An 18,521-nucleotide genomic window follows, 5' to 3' on the forward strand; every position below is an offset into this window, starting at 1 on the left:
GTCATTAGACTTGCTAAAATGTTCTGTTACCATGCATTTCATTTTCTGTGGAGAGTAATGTTTATTTTCTTGCTTGATGTCATGGTAACAGAAATACTTACCTTATATTATGTCTAAGTTTATGTTTTAAATGCAGACAATGCAGGTTATAGATTGGTGTATATCCCATTTGAAACAGAGAGCATTCGCTAGGAGAAAATCCCTTCTGAGTGCCAGTGCCTGCTTCTAGCTGTTGCTCTGATGCCACATATGCATCTAACACTGAATGAGTTAAAAATACAGTAGATGTGTTTAGGGACACCAGCTTAAATTTTCAGGGGCCTGATTATTCTGTTAGTTGCATGTGTGCAATTCCCACTGAAGGCAATGGAAGTAGTGCATACGAACTTGCCAGGATAATTGGGCCCCTGAATTGCACACGATTTAAACCCCAAAACGGCCATTGATTCCTGTGGGCATCAAATCACTAAATCTCGTACAATCCCTTGACTTTAGGATTGAGTGCTATTTTTTCAGAGAACTCGGTGAGATCTCAATGAATGAAAATATTTGATCACCTGTGATGTATTGCTATCCACTCGTAGGAGGAATAAAAGAATGTAATGTATGTGAGCTTAATTCAGAAGCACAGAAACAGAGATGTAGTTAAAATGTTTTAAATCTTAGCTAAGGAGTACTGCAATCTGTGACATACTATGCAGAGAAAAGGAGGATGAAACCCTACGGTGCAAGGGCAAAGTAATAAAAGGAGTAGCTAATATATAAAGGTATAGTAAGAGAGCAAGGAACGACTTGGTTTAAAAGGTCACTCTCCGTTGATTTTCCGTATGGAAATATCCTACAGAATACAATACATTATAAAATGTAATCCCTTGATACTAGATAGTACTACACTTGATTTTAGTCAAAAGGTCAAATTCAGACCAATTTGTCTGTATTATCGTTCAGTTGCTGCTGATCTGAGATGACTACTGAGGTCCAGGTGAGTTACCATTATTCTAATGTGGACCTTATCTTTGGCTAATTGCTTCAAAAATTAAGTAAATATCCCATCCATTGTCCGACTGATGGCATGGCACAGGTGGACTAGGGAAAGGTGTTGGTTGCAGAAGGAAGAGTGGCCATGAGAGGAGAATTTAAGGCTTGTTACATTAAACATCTTGAGCCTGCAGCTTTTCTGAAAGTATGGGAAATGGTGAAGGCCAGGTGGCTCTGGAGACTGTTGAAGTGCTAAAATTCATTAGTTCATGTTTGTACAGTAGTTAGGAGTTGAAAGCACTATGTCCACGATAAGTATTAAGTAATGATCACTGGTTTTGGTCTATTTATACAAGTCCCCAGTAATCATAGCAAAGAATTATGTGAATGAGAGAAAAGTATGAGTGTCCAGCGTTTGGCATGGAAAAATGCAACTGTGTGATCTCCTGAATTAAATCAGTACCTGGAGGATGCCTATGACACAAGGAGGAGCCCTGTGGTTCCTAAGAACAAGAGAGAGTTGTTTCAATAGTGTATAATCACTCCCAAATCTGAACAGATGTACAGGTGATCAACAAAAGGTACTCCCCCCGCAACCCCCAGGCCATGCCACTGCCATATTTCAAAGGCCTGCTGCAAACACGGGGGGTGACAGAGCTACACAGAATATGGTCCCAAGAATCTTACACTGGACCATGCTGGGTAACCCAAATACAGGGTAACCCAAATACAGGGGTCCCTGCAGGCCCCCCTCTACTATCTCATCTCCTCCCCTAGCCAGGCCATTGCCCACAACCTGGTCCCCACACAGCAGCGCGGGAGCTCTAGTCAGAGCGTTTCCTAACCCTACCCTGCGCTCCAGTCCTGAGCCAGGCGGGATTGGGCACGCGGAGACTCGGGTTGTTACCCCGGCAGCGCGGGGCGGTTCGGGTAACCGGGCCCGGGGCCGGCAGGCTCAGGGGAGCAGCAGCAGCCAGCTGGTCAGGGAGGCGTGGGGCGAGCCGCGGGACCAGGGGAGGGGCGGGCGAGCCGCGGGACCAGGGGAGGGGCAGCCCCGCCGCGTCCCAAGCGGCGGCCGGGCTCTCAGCAGCGGGAGGACGGCTCGGCCCGGCTCGGCCGGGAAGGGGCGCAGCCGGTGTCGGCGGGCGGCTCCGCCAGCGGGGGCACGCCGGGGCCACCAGCCGGACTGCAGGTGAGGGGCGGGCGGGGGACCATCCCCAACTAGGGAAGGGGGACACCGCAGCCGCCCGGTAGCCGTGGGCGCCGGTCTCCTCCCCAGGCAGCTGTAAGCCCGGGGGAGCCGGAGGGGGGCGACGCGTGCTTTGAAGGCCCCCGCAGCAGCCGCTCCCTCCCGGCGGGAGCCGAAAGGGCGCGGGCCGGGGTGGAGACGCCCTGGAGCGGGAGCAGCCACTGCCCCGCGTCTCCTGCCCGCGTGCCCAGCTGCAGCTCCCCCGGAGTCTCCGCCGGAGCCCCGGGGGGACCTGGCCTACTGGTTCAGTGGGGGCTCCCGCGATGCTCCCCTCGGGCTCGCCCCCCCCCAACCCCCAGGGGAGGGAGCTGCCGCCGCCGCCCCGGGCGGGGGACACGGAGCGGGCGCTGCTCATGGAGCGGGCGCTGCAGCGAGTTCGCCCAGGGCTGGCGCCGCGTGCAGCCGGCGGGGCTCCCCTGTGTGCGGGGCCGGACCCCGGGGGAGCTGCGGGAATCTCCCCCGGGCTGACGCCCCTCGCCCGGTGTGGGCGCGTGGCCGCTGCGGGGAGGGCGGCACCCCCTGCGCCGGGCTGGGCGCTCCCCGCCCGGGCTGCCGCCTTCTCAGGTGCGCTCGCCTCTCGCTTTGCTCCGCGGCGCCGCCGCCGCCTGCCCGGAGCCCAGCTCTCCGGCGGAGCAGGGAGCATGGCGGCGGCTCGGCTGAGCGAGCTGGAGATCGAGCACCGCTCCATGGCCGAGGAGGACCCCAACGGCAACCAGCACCGGGCGGCGGCCCGCAGCCGCACCGTGCCCGGCTGGGGCCCGCAGCGCGCCGGGGCCCGCCAGCTGGCCCGGCTCTACTCGCCCGGTAAGCCGCGCGCGCCCCCGGCCCGCCCGCAGGGACCTCGCGCGGGGGGAGGGGCTAATGCCATCCTGTCCCGGCTTGCCGAGGCGCTTTAATCCTCCTCGGCCTCCCCCCCACCCCGCTGCTGCTGCTGCTGCTGCTTCATGCAGTTCGTAGGCGAGCGCGGTGCAAAGTGGCCCAGAGCCCCGCAGATACGGGGCGTGAAGGGAGGGCGCATATGGCGGTCCCGGACCTCGCGCCCATCGCACTGATTTCCACAGCTGCGGAAAGTGGAGGGGCCTTATCCCCTGGCTCCAAAGCCCCAGGTGCTGCGTACTTCTCGCGGTGTTCAATATAGATTGCACTGATCTAACCATTCCCTCAGCCCAAACTGGGGCTCTTCTTCGCCCTGGCACCTTTTAGCTTCATAATCTAATATCCTGGTTTTCCGTCCAAGCCCATTTGGGTGACTATGGCTGCTTTTTTAGTTCAATGGAGGGAGTGAAACACTCAAGATAACAGCTAGATGGACAGGGCAGCATTGCTGCATGTCCTCTGTAAAAGTGTAATAGAACAACATATGAAGAAGTGACAATGTTAAGGTGAAGATTTTAAATACCGCATTAGAGATGGATGTCCAGGCCCGGGATAGAGGGATTCCAAATCTAATTAAAAATAAAGAGTCAAAAGTAGTTTGGGGTATTATAGCCACCTCTGAGCCCCCCATTAACTTTTGTGGTTTTACAATCATGTTTTCTAATCTTTTAAAACATTTTTCTGTGCTGTCTGACAGGGCCAGGCAACTAGAGAGGAAACTGACTAGCTGCATAGAAGTGATGTCAAATGCACAAAGTAAACTCTCTTGGAAAATAGATTTTACATATTTTTCACCCTGTAATCTCTTTCTGTGATAGTAACCTTTAGCGTCTAGCCACAGACTATGTTTTTCAAAAGTAACCAGTGATTTTGGGTGCCCAAACTGATTGTCTGAAGGGGACTGAGCTCCTACTATCTGATGATCACACTCATTTAAGGCATCTCAGGTTGGGCACCCAATATCACTAATCACTCTTGAAAATTTTGACTAGACGGGCAGTGGAGTGATGTTAGTGTGCTAACCACTTGACTGCATCTACACTGAAAATTTTAGGCATTTTTTTTCCATTCTTGGTCTAGCACTGGCGCATTTACTTTGGTTCTAGGAATGTTAGTGTTGCTAACATTGTGTCTTCTATAGAATGTTCATTCAGATCAGCGGGGCTGAATGGTAGCTTGATATTGCATACGTGTAGTAGACACTCTTCAAATGGCGTTTTGTCTAACATTTCCTTTTTCTTACCAAAAGTCACCAGACCCACTTTTTGCCACCTTCAATGTGAGACAAGTTGGTTGTGACTGGAGGTGGCTACCATCTTCAGGTTGTTCGGTGGCCTACGTGAAATGAGTTAGTGATCTCAATCTATTTGAATGAGAGTCCACATGACAAACGTAGCACTAATTGGTCTCCTTGTCAGCAGTCTTGACAGAGAATGGGGTTGAATGGAGCTTGAACTGTGGTCTCAATCCGGTCCGCTCCCGGAGTCATGGGTGAAGCCTATTGATGTGGTGGTGTACCCTGGCCTTGATCAAACAAAGAGCTTGACACAGCCTCCCCCCCCCCCCCCCTTTGGCCTCAGGAGGACTCTACTAGCAAATCACTGTTTGTTCTAACAGATCAGTATTTAATAAACTCTTCATAAATTGTTTTCAAGTTAAGTGTTACACCTGCTCAAGTTTTATGTGGCCAGTATTTTTGGGTGTTTTTTTTTTTCCAGACAGTCCCAAATATGTTGAAGATGTAGAAAAGTTACTGTTGTTTATATGGTGCATTAGTTGTATATACCACTTTACAGTTGCATCGGAAGATTAGGCTCTTTCACTGAAGAGCTCCTAATCTAATTTAGGCAGATACCACACAAATGACAGAGGATCAGGAACTGAGGGCTTTGGAGAAGAGAGCAGCCTTTGAAGTATAAGTGAAAGAAGTAAGCACTGAGAAGGAATTTGAGGAAGAGTGAGGGTGCTTGCTTCGGGGAAGAGGGAAGCTGCTCAAAGTGGAGGGGACAGCATGATAATAGAAAGGTCAAGTGGAAGAGACAAAGGGAACATTAGAGAGAGAGGATTGATTGGTATTCCGGCTTCTGTCTGGGGTGGAGGTGGAAATGAGTGCTGAGAAGTAGGCTCAAGCAGAGCTAGAGCAGGACTTGGGATTTGAGAATAAAGAGCATATGTTTGATTGAAAGGTGGAAGGCCCAGCGAAGTTAGTTGAGAGCAGGGACAAAGTGGTTGGAATGGCAGATGGTGTTTTAGCTTGCAGTGTTTTGGATAGACTAGTGAAGTAGGAGGACAGAAGGCAGTTGCAGATCATGAGGTAAGAGATGATCATAATGTGGACTGGGTTTGTCATAAAATGTACAGAGAGGAAGGGTCAGATATTTAAATATAGTGGAAGAAGTGACAGGACTTGGCAAGAGCATGATTCTGGAAATGGGCTGAAAGACAGCAGGGAGAAGAACAGAACATTAAGATTGCAAGCTTGTATGGCAGGGAGAGTTGTGGTTTTAATAACAGTGATAAAGTAAGTAGTGCAATAAGGAAGAGGGTTTTGGATGGAAGCTAAGAAATTTGGCTTTTGTCATAGTGAGTTAAGATAATGGCGGGACATCCAGAAAGATGTCACTGGTGACAGATGGGGAGAGGTGGAGTTGGGATTTGGTGGCACAAGTATTGTATCTGTGTTTTAACTGTGGATATGTCACCTCAGTAATTAGCATTTGAAAGAGGAGACCGACGTGAGAACCCTGTGGGCTACCTACAGATATGGGGAGATGGGAAGATGAGACCTAGCTAGAGGAGATGCGGAAAGAGTAGTCCCAAAGTAGAATGATAGCACACTGTGCTGGAAGCCCAAGGAGGGGGGAGTGTCTTTGTAAAGAGGGCAATCCGTGATGTTAAGGTAGGTAAGAGGTCAAGGAGAACGAATAGAGTGAAGAGACCTTTGGATTTGTCTAGGAATTGGTCACTGGAGACAATGATGACACTTTCAGTAATATGGAGAAAGCAAAAGCCTTGAATTTGACATTGTTGCCAACCTCTGAAGAGGTTTGTGTATGTTACTCATTAAAAAGAGGTCCCATCTGGTGGAGTACCCATATGTTTATTTCATGAAAAGCAAATTGCTAAGATGTTTGTAATTTTAATGGAGATGGGGTCTGAAGGGTTAATTTTTCAACTGGTTTTGAAACCTTGTATTTTACAATGAAAAGGTCATGTTTGTGGATGGACATTACGGGGTATTTTTGGCACAGTGTGTCACAGATTGAGCCGCATGACTTCCATTAATGTTAATGTGAATAGCACAACTATATCTATGCCCGTTTTCCTAAAAAATTCTTTAGATGTAATTATATACTAGTAAAATCATTCTTAATTAGCCTTGAACAGTGACATTTTTAGGCTTCAGAGTGGCAACTAATTTGTGTATACAGTTTAAAATAATACAATTGTAATTTCAACATGTTTGTAACTAAAACATAAAAAGTGAGCCCTAACAATCAAGAAATGGTGAAAAGTTCTTTCTGCAGCTAAAAATCTGTGTTGAATGTATGTCCAGAATAGGAGCATGTGCAGCTAAATAAATATAAGGTAAAAATGCTATTTTGTGAAGTCTCTCTTCGAATATTGAAGTTTTTGGTGTAACTTGTATTTTTGTTTAATACCACTGTTACGTTCATAATCTGGAAATGGTACTCCTCCTCCTCCTTGGAAAAATGCAGTTTGGATCGGGGGGATGGGGTGTCACAGTTCTGGAATTTGTTTCAATTGCAGGTCTCAAAGAAAAGGTGCGGCACTCCACGGAGCTAGGACCCAGTTTACTAATGCAGGCTCCCAGTCTGTAAATGGATAAGTGGTACAGATCTTTACACCTATGCTAAGTTCTGCTGAAGCCAGTGGGACTCAATATATGTGAAAGGGCCAGTGCAAGTGCACCTGTTTGTGGAATCAAGGTCATGTTCTGCATGCACACAGACACACACGCTCTCTCTCTCAATCCACGGGAGCCTGAGTTGCAAGCTTTGTGGACCCCAAGGACTGACCTGGATTCATTTTCAGCATGCATATTATTGCTGTTATGTATAAGAAGATACTCATTCAAACAATTATGTTCAGAACCAATATACCAAAGCTTTGATCTTTGATTTGGAATTTCCGGTCCACTACGTTTACTTTGCACTGCTCAGGTGGCACCAAGTGGAAGGATTCTGGTCATAGCCATCAGGCAGAGAATTCCCCTCATGCTGGAGAAGTTTCTGCTGGTATCAGTGTGACAAAGGAAGTGGAGCTGGCTCCTCCACCCTCACACCTTCCTCCATGTGCAGACACAAATGGTTATAACAATATCTCACCTTCATCAGTAGATTTGAAAGCACTTTACAAAGCACTGTCAGTATAATTATCAAATGAGTGTCTAGAGCCTACACATCAAAGTTACCTTTCAGTCTCTTTCCATCTATTAAAAACTGCTGCACAGCTGGCTTAAAATAAGCTTTGTTGCATCACATCAGGAAAAGTGATGATCCTTAAGCAGTAAATAATTTCAATAAATGATCTACTGGTATTTTGACGCTGGTTGGATGTTGCTCAGAAATGATAACATACACATTACACAATGACTCAATCAATGCAGAAAAACTTGCGTATTTTTAAAAAAAAAAAAAACTTCATACAAAGGAAATCCTGTCTGGCTACTCCCTGTGACAGTTTTATGCATATCTGTTTCAGTCAGTCAGTCAGAAACAGCACAGAGATATTTCTATCACCAGCACCTTGTCCTGATTTCCTCATGCATGTGTTTTTGTGTACCTCGTGGAAGTAACTCTTTCAATCTGATCCGGGTATTTACCTCTGAATCTTCACTGCAAATTCTTCACTATTGTAGCTTAAATATCACCACATCTTCAGTGAGGGCCTGATTCTCTGACACATGCTCACACTGAGTAATTCTCCTGTACAAAAATACTTCCATTAACTATGGGTGGTAAGTGATATTCAGTGTGACAGCAAAGGTTACAGATTCTCTGGACCTTGGTACTGGGTGGACTGAGTTCTGTTAAAAGTACCTGTTGGCATTAATTGCTCAAACTCTCTTAGAATCATAGAATATCAGAGTTGGAAGGGACCTCAGGAGGTCACTTGTCACTTGCTGTTCAACAGCAAACCAATAAACACCTACTGGATTACTTTCTTCTGCCTCTCATGTGGATTTAGCTTTTTGCCTCCTTACAGTGATAGTCCTAAAATCCAGATATGATGCTACTCATGCTCAACTCACAGCACTTCACAACAAAAACAATCCTACCCAGTCCTCTCCCTGCCTCAAATGTTTGAAAGTATAAGAGAATGGATTAAAACCCATTTAACATGCTTCACAAAAGAAATGTTTACTTTACTTCCTTCTCACTTAGGTCCTGTCCTTGGCACATGTTTTTAAAATGAATCCAATAACTTACTTTCTCTAGTTCCTTCTGGTCTAAAAGAGAGAGCTACTCGCATCTCAGCCTGCTTTCCCACAAGCGTTAATTTTTTCTTTAAGGGAATTAGTATATTCTTTCCTTGCTTTAGTTCTTCTCTCAATTAACCTCTCTCCTAACGAGGTACAGTATCATAATCTTCCTAATCAAGATCAACTAACAGATGCTCCTTCCAACTTTATTCTGTGTTTCCCATTGACCTCAGTACGTGATTCATTAATGTTGAAAAGAGTAAGTAAGAGAGATTCAGCACTTTCTATCCTGTAACCCTAACATAGGCTTTAGTGCCCTTGTTTAACTGTGTGAGTAACTGTGTGATCTTCCTTGGCACACCATTTAACTCCAATAGCTTCCTCTCACCAAAGAAAATCCATGAATGTTTAAAGTCCAGAAAACACGCCTACAGGTCAGATCCAAATTTCTGGTACTTCTCTGTTATTTGTTGTAGGTGGAAATTTAACTAAGTACTACTTTTGCCTTTCCTGGTGCTAACTTTATTCAGTTTCTTACTTATTTCAGGTGACCCTGTACCCTGTTTTACATTTTCCTTGGAACCCTTGGCAGGTCTGTTTCATGGACATTCTTAACTATTCTTTATGATTTCCTTGTTGTATGGTATAACAACTGCTTTCTTCCAGCTCTGTGTTACTTTTTTTTTTTTTTGCCCTTCACGCTGCACAGATTATAAAATGAGATTTCTCTGCTTCTGACCACTGGTCTGCTGTGCCTCTTCTTCTAATCTGCTGTCCTTTTAGTACCTCCACTTTGATTCCACATGTTCTTGGGTGGCCTTTCTTATCCCACCCCCTCTTTTGGATTTAGTGCTTTCTGTAGCTTTTTGGAAGCTGCAGCTCTCTCCATGTTCATTGTCTGTTTGGCATCAGCATGATCTGCAGCTTCGCTCTCTCTCTCTTTCATCCTTCAGAAGATCTCTGCTGCATATGGTGGCCACCTTTCTTTAAAACGGCTTATGCAATCACTCTTTCAAAAACTTAAGCAACCTACCAATGTACTGTCTCTACTATTCTTATCTTCAGTATTCCCCCCCCCCACCCGAGTTCGAGCTCTGTCACTCTGCATGATTAATTCAGAATAAATAGGATTGGCAAACAGTTTTGGTTCTTATATATTGGCTTTCTGTGGGTTCTCAAGTTTTTTTTACCTCTCTGCTAGAAAACCTGCTTCTTTCTCTCTCGGTACCATCCCTTGAGCACTGTTTCTTTCTCTGCTTTTCTGTCTTTGTCTGTTGTCTCCAGGGCCTCCACTGTCACATCATACAGTTCTTCCATCGTATCTGGCATTTCTGACCTGATCTACCTCTCTTGCTTGCCTGCATTTTCTCATTAGTTTCAGAGCATCCCCTACTGATTCCGTCAAGCCGCTTTTTTTTTAAAACATTTTCCACAGCTTTTCTAATTTTTTTCCGAAGACTTTTAAAAATGTCCTCTAACAACTAAAGTGAACTGGTGGGGTTTTTATGTGTTTGCTTTCTTTTTTTACTTCCTGTAGTCTTTCTTAACAACCTTCAATCCATCTCATTTGTGTGACTTCCCACCAGTTACAGGGGTATTTCTGAAACTACCGAGGAATGGCAAGGTCCCATGTCAATTTGCTTTTACAATTTGTGCTTTCAGCATGCTGAAATTAACTGAGGGTTACTACCATGTAACTTTAGGATCCTGAGCTTTTAATGTGGTACGTCCAAGTATGCTTCACTAAGAGTTTATGCTGACAGCATGTTCTGTATTGTCTTGAGCTTCCAGTTGCATAGTTTTAACAAACTTAACCTAGTGACAGTCTCTTTCCTAAGGCCAGGTTTCCTGGGAGATTTTTCCCACATGACACAATTCTCTCAAACTGGAGCACTGACATCTCTTAGCAAAACTAGCTCATCACGCTTTAGTACTATCTATGTGATACCCCTCCACACACGCACACTGTTCATTGTAAACCCCTCCCAAAGACTGTTGGTACATAATGTCTGGCTATTCTAGGTAATTCTATTATTTTCATCCCCATGAGAGCTGACCATATAGGTTGTATTATTATCGCAGTGCCTGAATTTGATTTTAGTATACTAGATATATGGAACCCAAGAGACCAATGGATTCTACTAACTTCTTAGTTTTGTAAACTCCTCCCTCCCCCTTACTTTAAAACACTTTTTCATGGGAAATTTAATGAAAGAACAACTCCAGAACATAGTTCCAGCTGTGAAATGGTTGAGAGGAATACTTAATGTCACCAGCAATAGACCATGTAATGCATGTAAGATGTATCCACATTGGTAGGTGTTGACCATTTGACATAAAAGCAGGAATGTTGTTTTTGTTAAAATAACAATTGAGTTAATGTTTTGCATCTTTTGTTTTTCTGAGTAAACAGCACTATGCAACTTGTTGTTATTCTCTGCCATTGCTAGAAAGCTGGACAATAGAGCACTCAGATACCACAGTGATGACAATTTTTAGATAGTGAGATTGGCCAATAGACTATTGTTCATGATAAGAGACAAGCAAAGGAATCAATACAGCACACTCATGCTGTTTTTGTGAATGCTTTACAAATTATACATGTGTATATATATAATACTTTTATTGACTAAAAGTACAGTGCAACAAATAGAAACTGTAGTTTCGAGTGTCTGTGCAAAATAATGCCCTTGGATTGTAAAATTTGAGTAATTGTGAAATAATGCTTTTGACATATTATATCATGATCTTTGTAACATGGTACTGTAGTTAAACTAGGACATAGGGATTCTGGAGGTGTATGTTTTGTTGCCCACTGTGCTACAGGCTGTCTGTGTCACTTCAGGAAAATAACTCTTATGTGCCAAATAACTTCTCTTTTCCATCTGTAAAATGGGATAATAGAATTTTTAAGGCTTAATTTATAGTTCTTTTGTGACACTGTCACCACCCCCTCTGCAGTCACATGACAAGGCTGCAGACAAACTGCTCTAACCAAGCCATCTTTGTAACTCTGTGTAAGCCCTGCAATTACTACCTGACTGCATGTTGCAGTTCCAACTTCCTGTAGATGTTATGAGCTGCAACTGTTCTTTGGGTTGTTATTGCGAAGCTATTGTTAAAGGAGAAAGCCATTTTAAAGTGTAAAATGGTGTAGTTTTTAACTGGCACAATAACCCTTGTTCTGTCATGCTTTCCTCTTTCCTGCTTCTAATAACCCAATAAATATATATACCCTAAATGGATTAAGAGTCAGCTGTAACACTTTCCTCAGTGCTTCACAGCTGTTCTGTTTCGTACCCTCTATCAAGTGATATAGAACAGCTTTTATAGGGCCATTTGTCCCCATTTCTTTCCAGGAGCCAATCAGAATATTTATCATACACTGTGTTAGTGTGTTACATTTCTGCCCCTCACTATAGTATCCAGATACTGTGCATTGTCCTGTCCCCATCAAGCTAGTGTGGTTAAAAGGTGATCTTATCTCCTGGAGTCAAGTCCTCACTGTTTCTAGTAGCACTGCTCCTGTTCTGTTGGTTAAATTAAACCAGAACTCCCTAACCTTGCGATCTTGAGTTGTAGATATAGTGGTCAGACTCTGTTTAGGTGGTGCCGTCCCCACAGATGACAGGAGAGGTGGTTTCCCACCGCAAAGGGCAAGGTTTAAAACTTCTATGAATCCCACCAATTGGGCTAATGTCTTTGATAATGGCTGCAAGGATGCATGAGTTATGTCAGTATATGTCATTGCTTGGGAGAATGGAAGGAGGGGTGAGTATGCATTGAGCTGCCTCTGCTTTGTGATTGTACAGACACTGTATAAGAAAAAAAAAACACTTCGCAGTTTTCCTTTGAAATAGAAATGTAGGGCTGGAAAGGATCTCAAGAGGTCAGCTAGTGCATCCACCTGCACTGAGGCAGGACTAAATACACCTAGACCTTCCCTGAAAGGTGTTTGTCCAACATGTCTTAAACACTTCCAAAAATGGGGGTTCCACAATCTCCCTTGGAAGCCAGTGCATAACTATCCTTATAGTTAGAAAACTTTTTCTAATCTCTAACCTAAAATCTCCCTTGCTATAGATTACACCAATTACTTTTTGTTCTACCTTCAGTGGACATGGAGAACAATTGCTTACCCTCTTCTTTAAAAAAGCTCTTAACATATTTGAAGACTGTTGTCAGGTTGCCCTTCCGTTTTCCTTTTTCAGGATTATCCATGCCCATTTTTATCCTTTCCTCATCTATCACATCTTCTAAAAAAAAATATTTTATTGCTCTTCTGTGGACTTTCTCCATTTTATCCACATCTTTCCTAAAGTGTGGCGCACAAAACTGGGTGCAGTACTCCAGCTGAGGCCTCACCTCCCATGTTGTGCATAGGACACTCCTGTTAATATAACCTGAATGATGCTTGCCTTTTTCGCAACTTCATGTTGTTGGCTCACATTTAATTTGTGGGATTAAACACTATAACTCTGAAAGCCTTTTCAGCAGTTCAGTTGGCTATCCAGTTATTCCCCATTTTGTAGTTGTGCATTTGATTTTTTTCCTTCCTTACTGAAGTGTTTTGCTCTTGTTGATTTCAGACCAATTCTCCAATTAGTCAAGGACACTTGGAATTCTAATCCTGTCATCCAAAGTGATTGCAACCCCTCCCAGCTTGAGGTCATCCACAGATTTTATAAGCATTCACGCCAATTCATTATCCAAGTCATCGAAGTTCAGCTGACTTGTCTATAATTCCCTGGGACTTCTTTATTCCTCTTTTTAAAGATAGGTGCTATGTTTTCCCTTCTCCAGTTTTCTTGGACCTCACCCATCCTGCATGGATTATGAAACATAATTGCTGATGGTTCTAAGATTGCTTCAGCTTGTTCCTTAAGTACTCTAGGATGAATTTTATCAGGCCCTGCTGACTTGAATATATCTAACTTATCTAAATATTCTTTAACCTGTTCTTTTCCTGTTTTGGGTTTGGGTTCCTTCACCCTTGTAGCTAATACTGTGTTAAGCAGCTGGTCACAATTTAACCCTTTTAGTGAAGACTGAAGCAAAACAGGCATTAAACACTTCAGCCTTCATGATGTTACCCACTAATAGCTTTCCTTCCCTGCTAAGTAGTGGACCTCTGTAGGGAACTCTGTATTATCCTGCTTGCTACATTCATTGTGGGGAACCCTGAAATGAAGAGGAGGGTTAGGCATTGTTGGGAGTCTGGGAATAAAATAATACTGTTAGCATTATTTTGTGAAGGGGAGAGCGTCTTAAATGAATAGCTGAATAGCCTGTTCCCTTATTCCTTATTATGTATGGATTTTTAAGAAGTTGTTGTCTCTTTCAGTATACTTATTCTCACATAAAGGGGATATTTCTGCAATTTTTTTGGCAATATTAAAATCCTAATTTACTGAAAGATGTAATAAAAAGGGGAAAATAAATGCTTTAACACAGTCCATTGTCACATGCAAAATCCTTGATTTGTTAAAAGAGCCATGTAGAGAGGAAGCATTTTATCTTAATCTCACTGGGCTCTGTTCAACAGAAAAGAACCACAGACTTTTGTGGTACAGAAGTCCACAGATCTGGCTCTGTGGTGGGTGTCTCCCATAGAGTTCTTGCTTAAGGTTGGAAAGCTTATACATTGAATCAGTAGGGTCCAATTATTAGCTTCCCCACCACCCTCTTTCCATAATACTGATTTTTGTGCAATCGCATCCACAATCACTAGCCAGATGTGTCCTTCTGCTTGAGAGAAATGCTTAAACTTTTTAATTCCGAGAGTTCTATTACTTGTGGTGGTTTCTTTTTTTTTAAATGTATCATCTTTCAGGGGTGTGTGTGTGTGTGTGTAATGCACAGCTATCATATTCTCAAATAAAATACTTTCATTTAAAGTTACAGTTGCTTCAGTAAGTACTTTAAGCCTTTATGCAAAAACAATTCAAACAAACCTAAACGTTAAAGTATCAAAATGATGCGTTAAGGTCATTTACAAAGCATATTGTAATACTTCGCAGCTCATACATTTGCTTACCAGCAGTAAGATTTACGCATTCCAATAGTCTTATCTCTGACCCATAAAATAGATTTATAAATATTTCTTGGAGAGACCTAGGAGGTCTGCAGCAGGGGAGCATCCAGTACATGGTTTGAAGGACAAAAAGAAAGCAAAGTAGTGCACCAGACTGCCAGGTGTGCACCGTACCTACCGTAACTTTGAGATATTGAATTTTATGAACTTAGTCTCCAATTAGTTCATAAAATAGGGGTTTTAATGTGCTTGGGAGGATCTCATGTACAGGGACTGCACAAGTACACAGATTGCTAAAGAGGTATTGGAGGGTTACAATCCTGGGACGCATTCATGAGTGTTTTCCACCGACTTCTGCTAGCAAAAAACTGCCTGCAGGGGTGCCCACCAGTAGCAAGCCCACTCTGGTGGTACAGAAGGAGTCAGGGAGGCAAATGGCACAGTTCAGAAGGTGATATGGCCAGGTTGGCTGAATGCTGCTGAGTCAGTATATTCTCCATGCAGCTTTTGTTGGTTGGGCTCCTGTGAAAAATGCAGAACCAGTGTGAAGGGCAGCCATGAGAACGGCATATGGCCTCCCCTGGGGATGCATGCCCACATTATCACAGATGCCTAGGGGTACAATATGTGTGTATTGAATCTCATGTTTTAAATTTGAGTGTGCTTGTCTGTATAGATAGATATATAGCAGCCCTTACGCTATCCCTCACCTGCAGACACTGTAGGAGGCGTGGCTGGTGCAAGGGTTTCTGTCTGGCACTTCCCTGTGCTTTGCTGTTCCTTAGCTGCTCTGTTGGCCCCTTGGAGCAATTGGCAGTGGTGCAAATTAGAGTAGTCTTCAGGCTTTTCTATCTTATGCTGGCACACGGTCGTCTGCACAATTCTCTCCTGAGTTTTAGTGTCTGCGCCTTGGCCAGAGCCTGGGATCTGGACCTCTAAGACTAATTTCTAATTTATGTTTCACCACTTTACGACTTCTGTTGTTTTTTTTTTTCAATTCATTCTTCCAGGACAAGGAAATACTCAGTTCTCTGATACAGTGTTTGGGCCGCAAACATGGCAGGGACATATTTAAATTTAAAGCAAAAAAAGTAGTTTTTATCTTGTGGTTTCTGGTGTTTATGTGTTTTGTTTATTTTTTTCATATACAAAACCCAAATGTTAGAACCTAACTATGTGATTGTGTCTCTTTTAATAGTTTTTTAGAATAAATATGCTAGATTGATTTTTCATGTAATGGAAAGATTAGGTTTTTACTGTAATTCTCTTGATGACCCTTAGTAATGGAGCATCACATAAAAGGCTCTCTTCTAAGAAGGCAAAATCTTCCTTAAAGTTAAAATACAATTCTTTTGAAGAACACTTACTAGCTCTTATACAAACTCTCTTTTCTTTATCTTTAGTGTCTTTGTTTGAGATATGACTTTAGTTTTTGATCTTTTACCATCTTTTATCATCTTTGCCTAAGCTTTTATATTGCAATTTTTTTATTCATACTTTCAATTTTCTCTTATATGATTGTTTTATGGTTTTAGGTTTCTAAAATGTGTTAGATTTTTTTTCTTTTTTTCCTAAGATTAGCTTTCTTCTCCCCACTTTTTAGGTCCATGTGTTGGTTTTTTTTTTCTTTTTCTTAATTTAAAGCTTTACCTGCTTCAATGTAGTCTCTTCCTTGCATCATATTATTCCATTTCCTGCTAATTAGCATGGAGAAATTTTATTAAAAGTTTCTTTTTTCCATTCACAACATCTCAAGGCTTGGGCCTGTGTGAAACTGGCAGAGAACAGGTGTCTGAAATTAAAGCATACAACTTTATAAATGCAAACTTTTAAAAATTAAAAGTGTTCTTTCTCAGGAACAAATGGAGATTAGCTTCCTAGCTATTCTTTAGGAAATACATTCTAGCATAACTTTTGCCATTTTTGCTATACCAGATCTCATAGATCAGGTCAGTAGTTGCAGGGGAGACCTCTAAGAAACAGGTGCTCTGGGAAGGTGTTGGTGATTCTGCCGATGTTGCTTTTCTCTGTGCTTCTGGAAGTGTCCTCTTTTGGATGGGACACAAAAGAGATTGCCCGATCATTAAAAGATCCTGTGGGACTTCTTGGAGGAGTATGGGTCCTGGCCAAATTACAGCTTGGATAATTACATGCCATCTATTTGAATCCCCAGTAAAGTTCTGATTGGATATGGTGGGTATTGTTCACTTTCTGCCCTAAAGAGTTGTGTAGTACTGCTGTGTGTGTCATTAAACAGCTGCTGTATTCCACCCTAGGGATGGCTGAAATTCAGTTGTGGATGAAGTAAATGATTCCTGTATCTGGTGCCTTACCTACCATTACAGGGGCATTGTGAGGTTTAATTAATAAACATTTGCAAAAGGCCTTGAGATTCACTGATGGGTGAGTGGCTGGAGAAATACAGAAGTATTGATTTGAATTTTCTTTCAATTCGATGAACAATAGAGGGGCTTCCCCCTTTACGTGCAGTTTTTGTGACAGGCTCCTTCCTTCTGCTGAAAAGCTATGTATTTTTAATATAATGGACTGCAGTGTTAAACTCTCTGATGGTAACCTGTGTTAGATTTCACATGATTGAGGTCCCACCTTTAAATGATGAGGCTTAGCCAATTGGAAACTTGCTGTATTTGGCCTCTGCTCAAACAGCTGCTGCTCTGGTGGTGATTAAAGCAGAAGTGGTTGGGTGGTGATCATTATTTATTAATTCTTTTGGTTTATACACTACAACTATCTCTAACTTCCTAGGCACTTTTCAAACTTTTAAAAACATGTGCGGTGATCAGATTCATACCAACATTACAATCTTTCAGCCCCAACTAAGATTCTCCATCATGTTAAAGCCTTCTTATTCCCAATCATCCTTCTGAAGAAAAAACTGTTAATGTGTCCTGATGGTCAATAGATTCAAGCTCCGGCAGACTAAGCCAGGAAGCAAATTCCAGAGTGAAGGGCCCTCTGCTGAGAATGACTTGCCCACAGCTCCCAGATGAACAATTATGCAGCTGATCTCAAGTGTTGAGATACCACCCAGAAAGAGGGGGTGTTACAGATACTAAGAGTCCAGATGAAAACGGCTTTATAGATCAAAGGTAGTGGTTTGAATTGCACATGGAAAGAAAGCAGCAGCCAATGCATCTTCTGGAGCATGGGTGCAAATACCTTCAAAGTAAGCTGGCAACTGCATTCTGCGCTACAGGAAGCTTCCAGGTGTACCCCCATATAAAATGGATTTTGGTGATTTGTTTTGGAGGTGACAAAGATGAGTTTTGATGACTAGGTTCATATCTGAAAGGATAGGTCTCCTTGCCAACTGCAGATTCAAAAAGCATACTTGGCCACAGTCACTCACTGTACATCCAATAGCATCCGCAGGTTCAAGAGGGATCCTTAGTTGCAAATCTGAATAAAAAAGACAGGCATATTCTCTCAATGGAAGGGTAGGTATTGCCTCCAACACTCAAGTAAGTGTGCTAGAGTGGTAGGGAAGTCACTGGCTGTCAAAGAAGACCGTGGGACATGTTCAGCAAACTAGTCAGATGGTTGGGGGAAGCAGAAATAGGATGCGGGAGCAATAGTGGTGGCTGCAACAAGAATAGGGGTGTAGAAAGTAGAACTATCCATGTATTAGATGAAAGAAAAAAGTGGAAAAACGTGAATGTTGAGGCTACGCCCCAAAGGAAAGAAGATGTTTTGCACAAATCTGCACAGCCCATTTGAGATTCTTTGTTGTGCTTATACTGTGTCCCTGCAAGCTAATTTTATTGTTCTCATATTGGGGGTGCTTTAAGGGAAATGTTCTAGTCTTGTGGAATGTTGTAGAGGAGTGAAAGTGACAGGTGATGGGTGTGATGCAGGAGGACCAAAGATTCCTCTTTCATCGTCCCTTTTAAACATAATGCCACATTTTTTGTGCAGGT

The 18,521-nt window shown here is 43.1% G+C and overlaps 1 protein-coding gene across 2 annotated transcripts in view; it reads left to right on the forward strand.

Annotated features, from left to right (window-relative positions):
* The first annotated feature begins 2,790 nt into the window (after window positions 1-2,790).
* The window catches only part of LOC102929896 (plasmanylethanolamine desaturase), a 74,268-nt gene continuing 58,537 nt past the window's right edge, over window positions 2,791-18,521 (forward strand). The window contains exon 1 of one of the 2 annotated variants that reach the window (XM_043526349.1): window positions 2,791-3,031. In XM_043526349.1, coding sequence (XP_043382284.1) covers window positions 2,869-3,031 — 163 coding nt within the window. In that variant the 5' untranslated portion in view covers window positions 2,791-2,868. Of the gene's footprint in view, window positions 3,032-3,167; window positions 3,334-18,521 lie in introns of those variants that run through there. The other variant, XM_043526348.1, reaches the window with a different exon arrangement.

The sequence above is a fragment of the Chelonia mydas genome, chromosome 12 (genome assembly GCF_015237465.2).
Source record: "Chelonia mydas isolate rCheMyd1 chromosome 12, rCheMyd1.pri.v2, whole genome shotgun sequence".
NCBI lineage: Eukaryota > Metazoa > Chordata > Testudines > Cheloniidae > Chelonia > Chelonia mydas.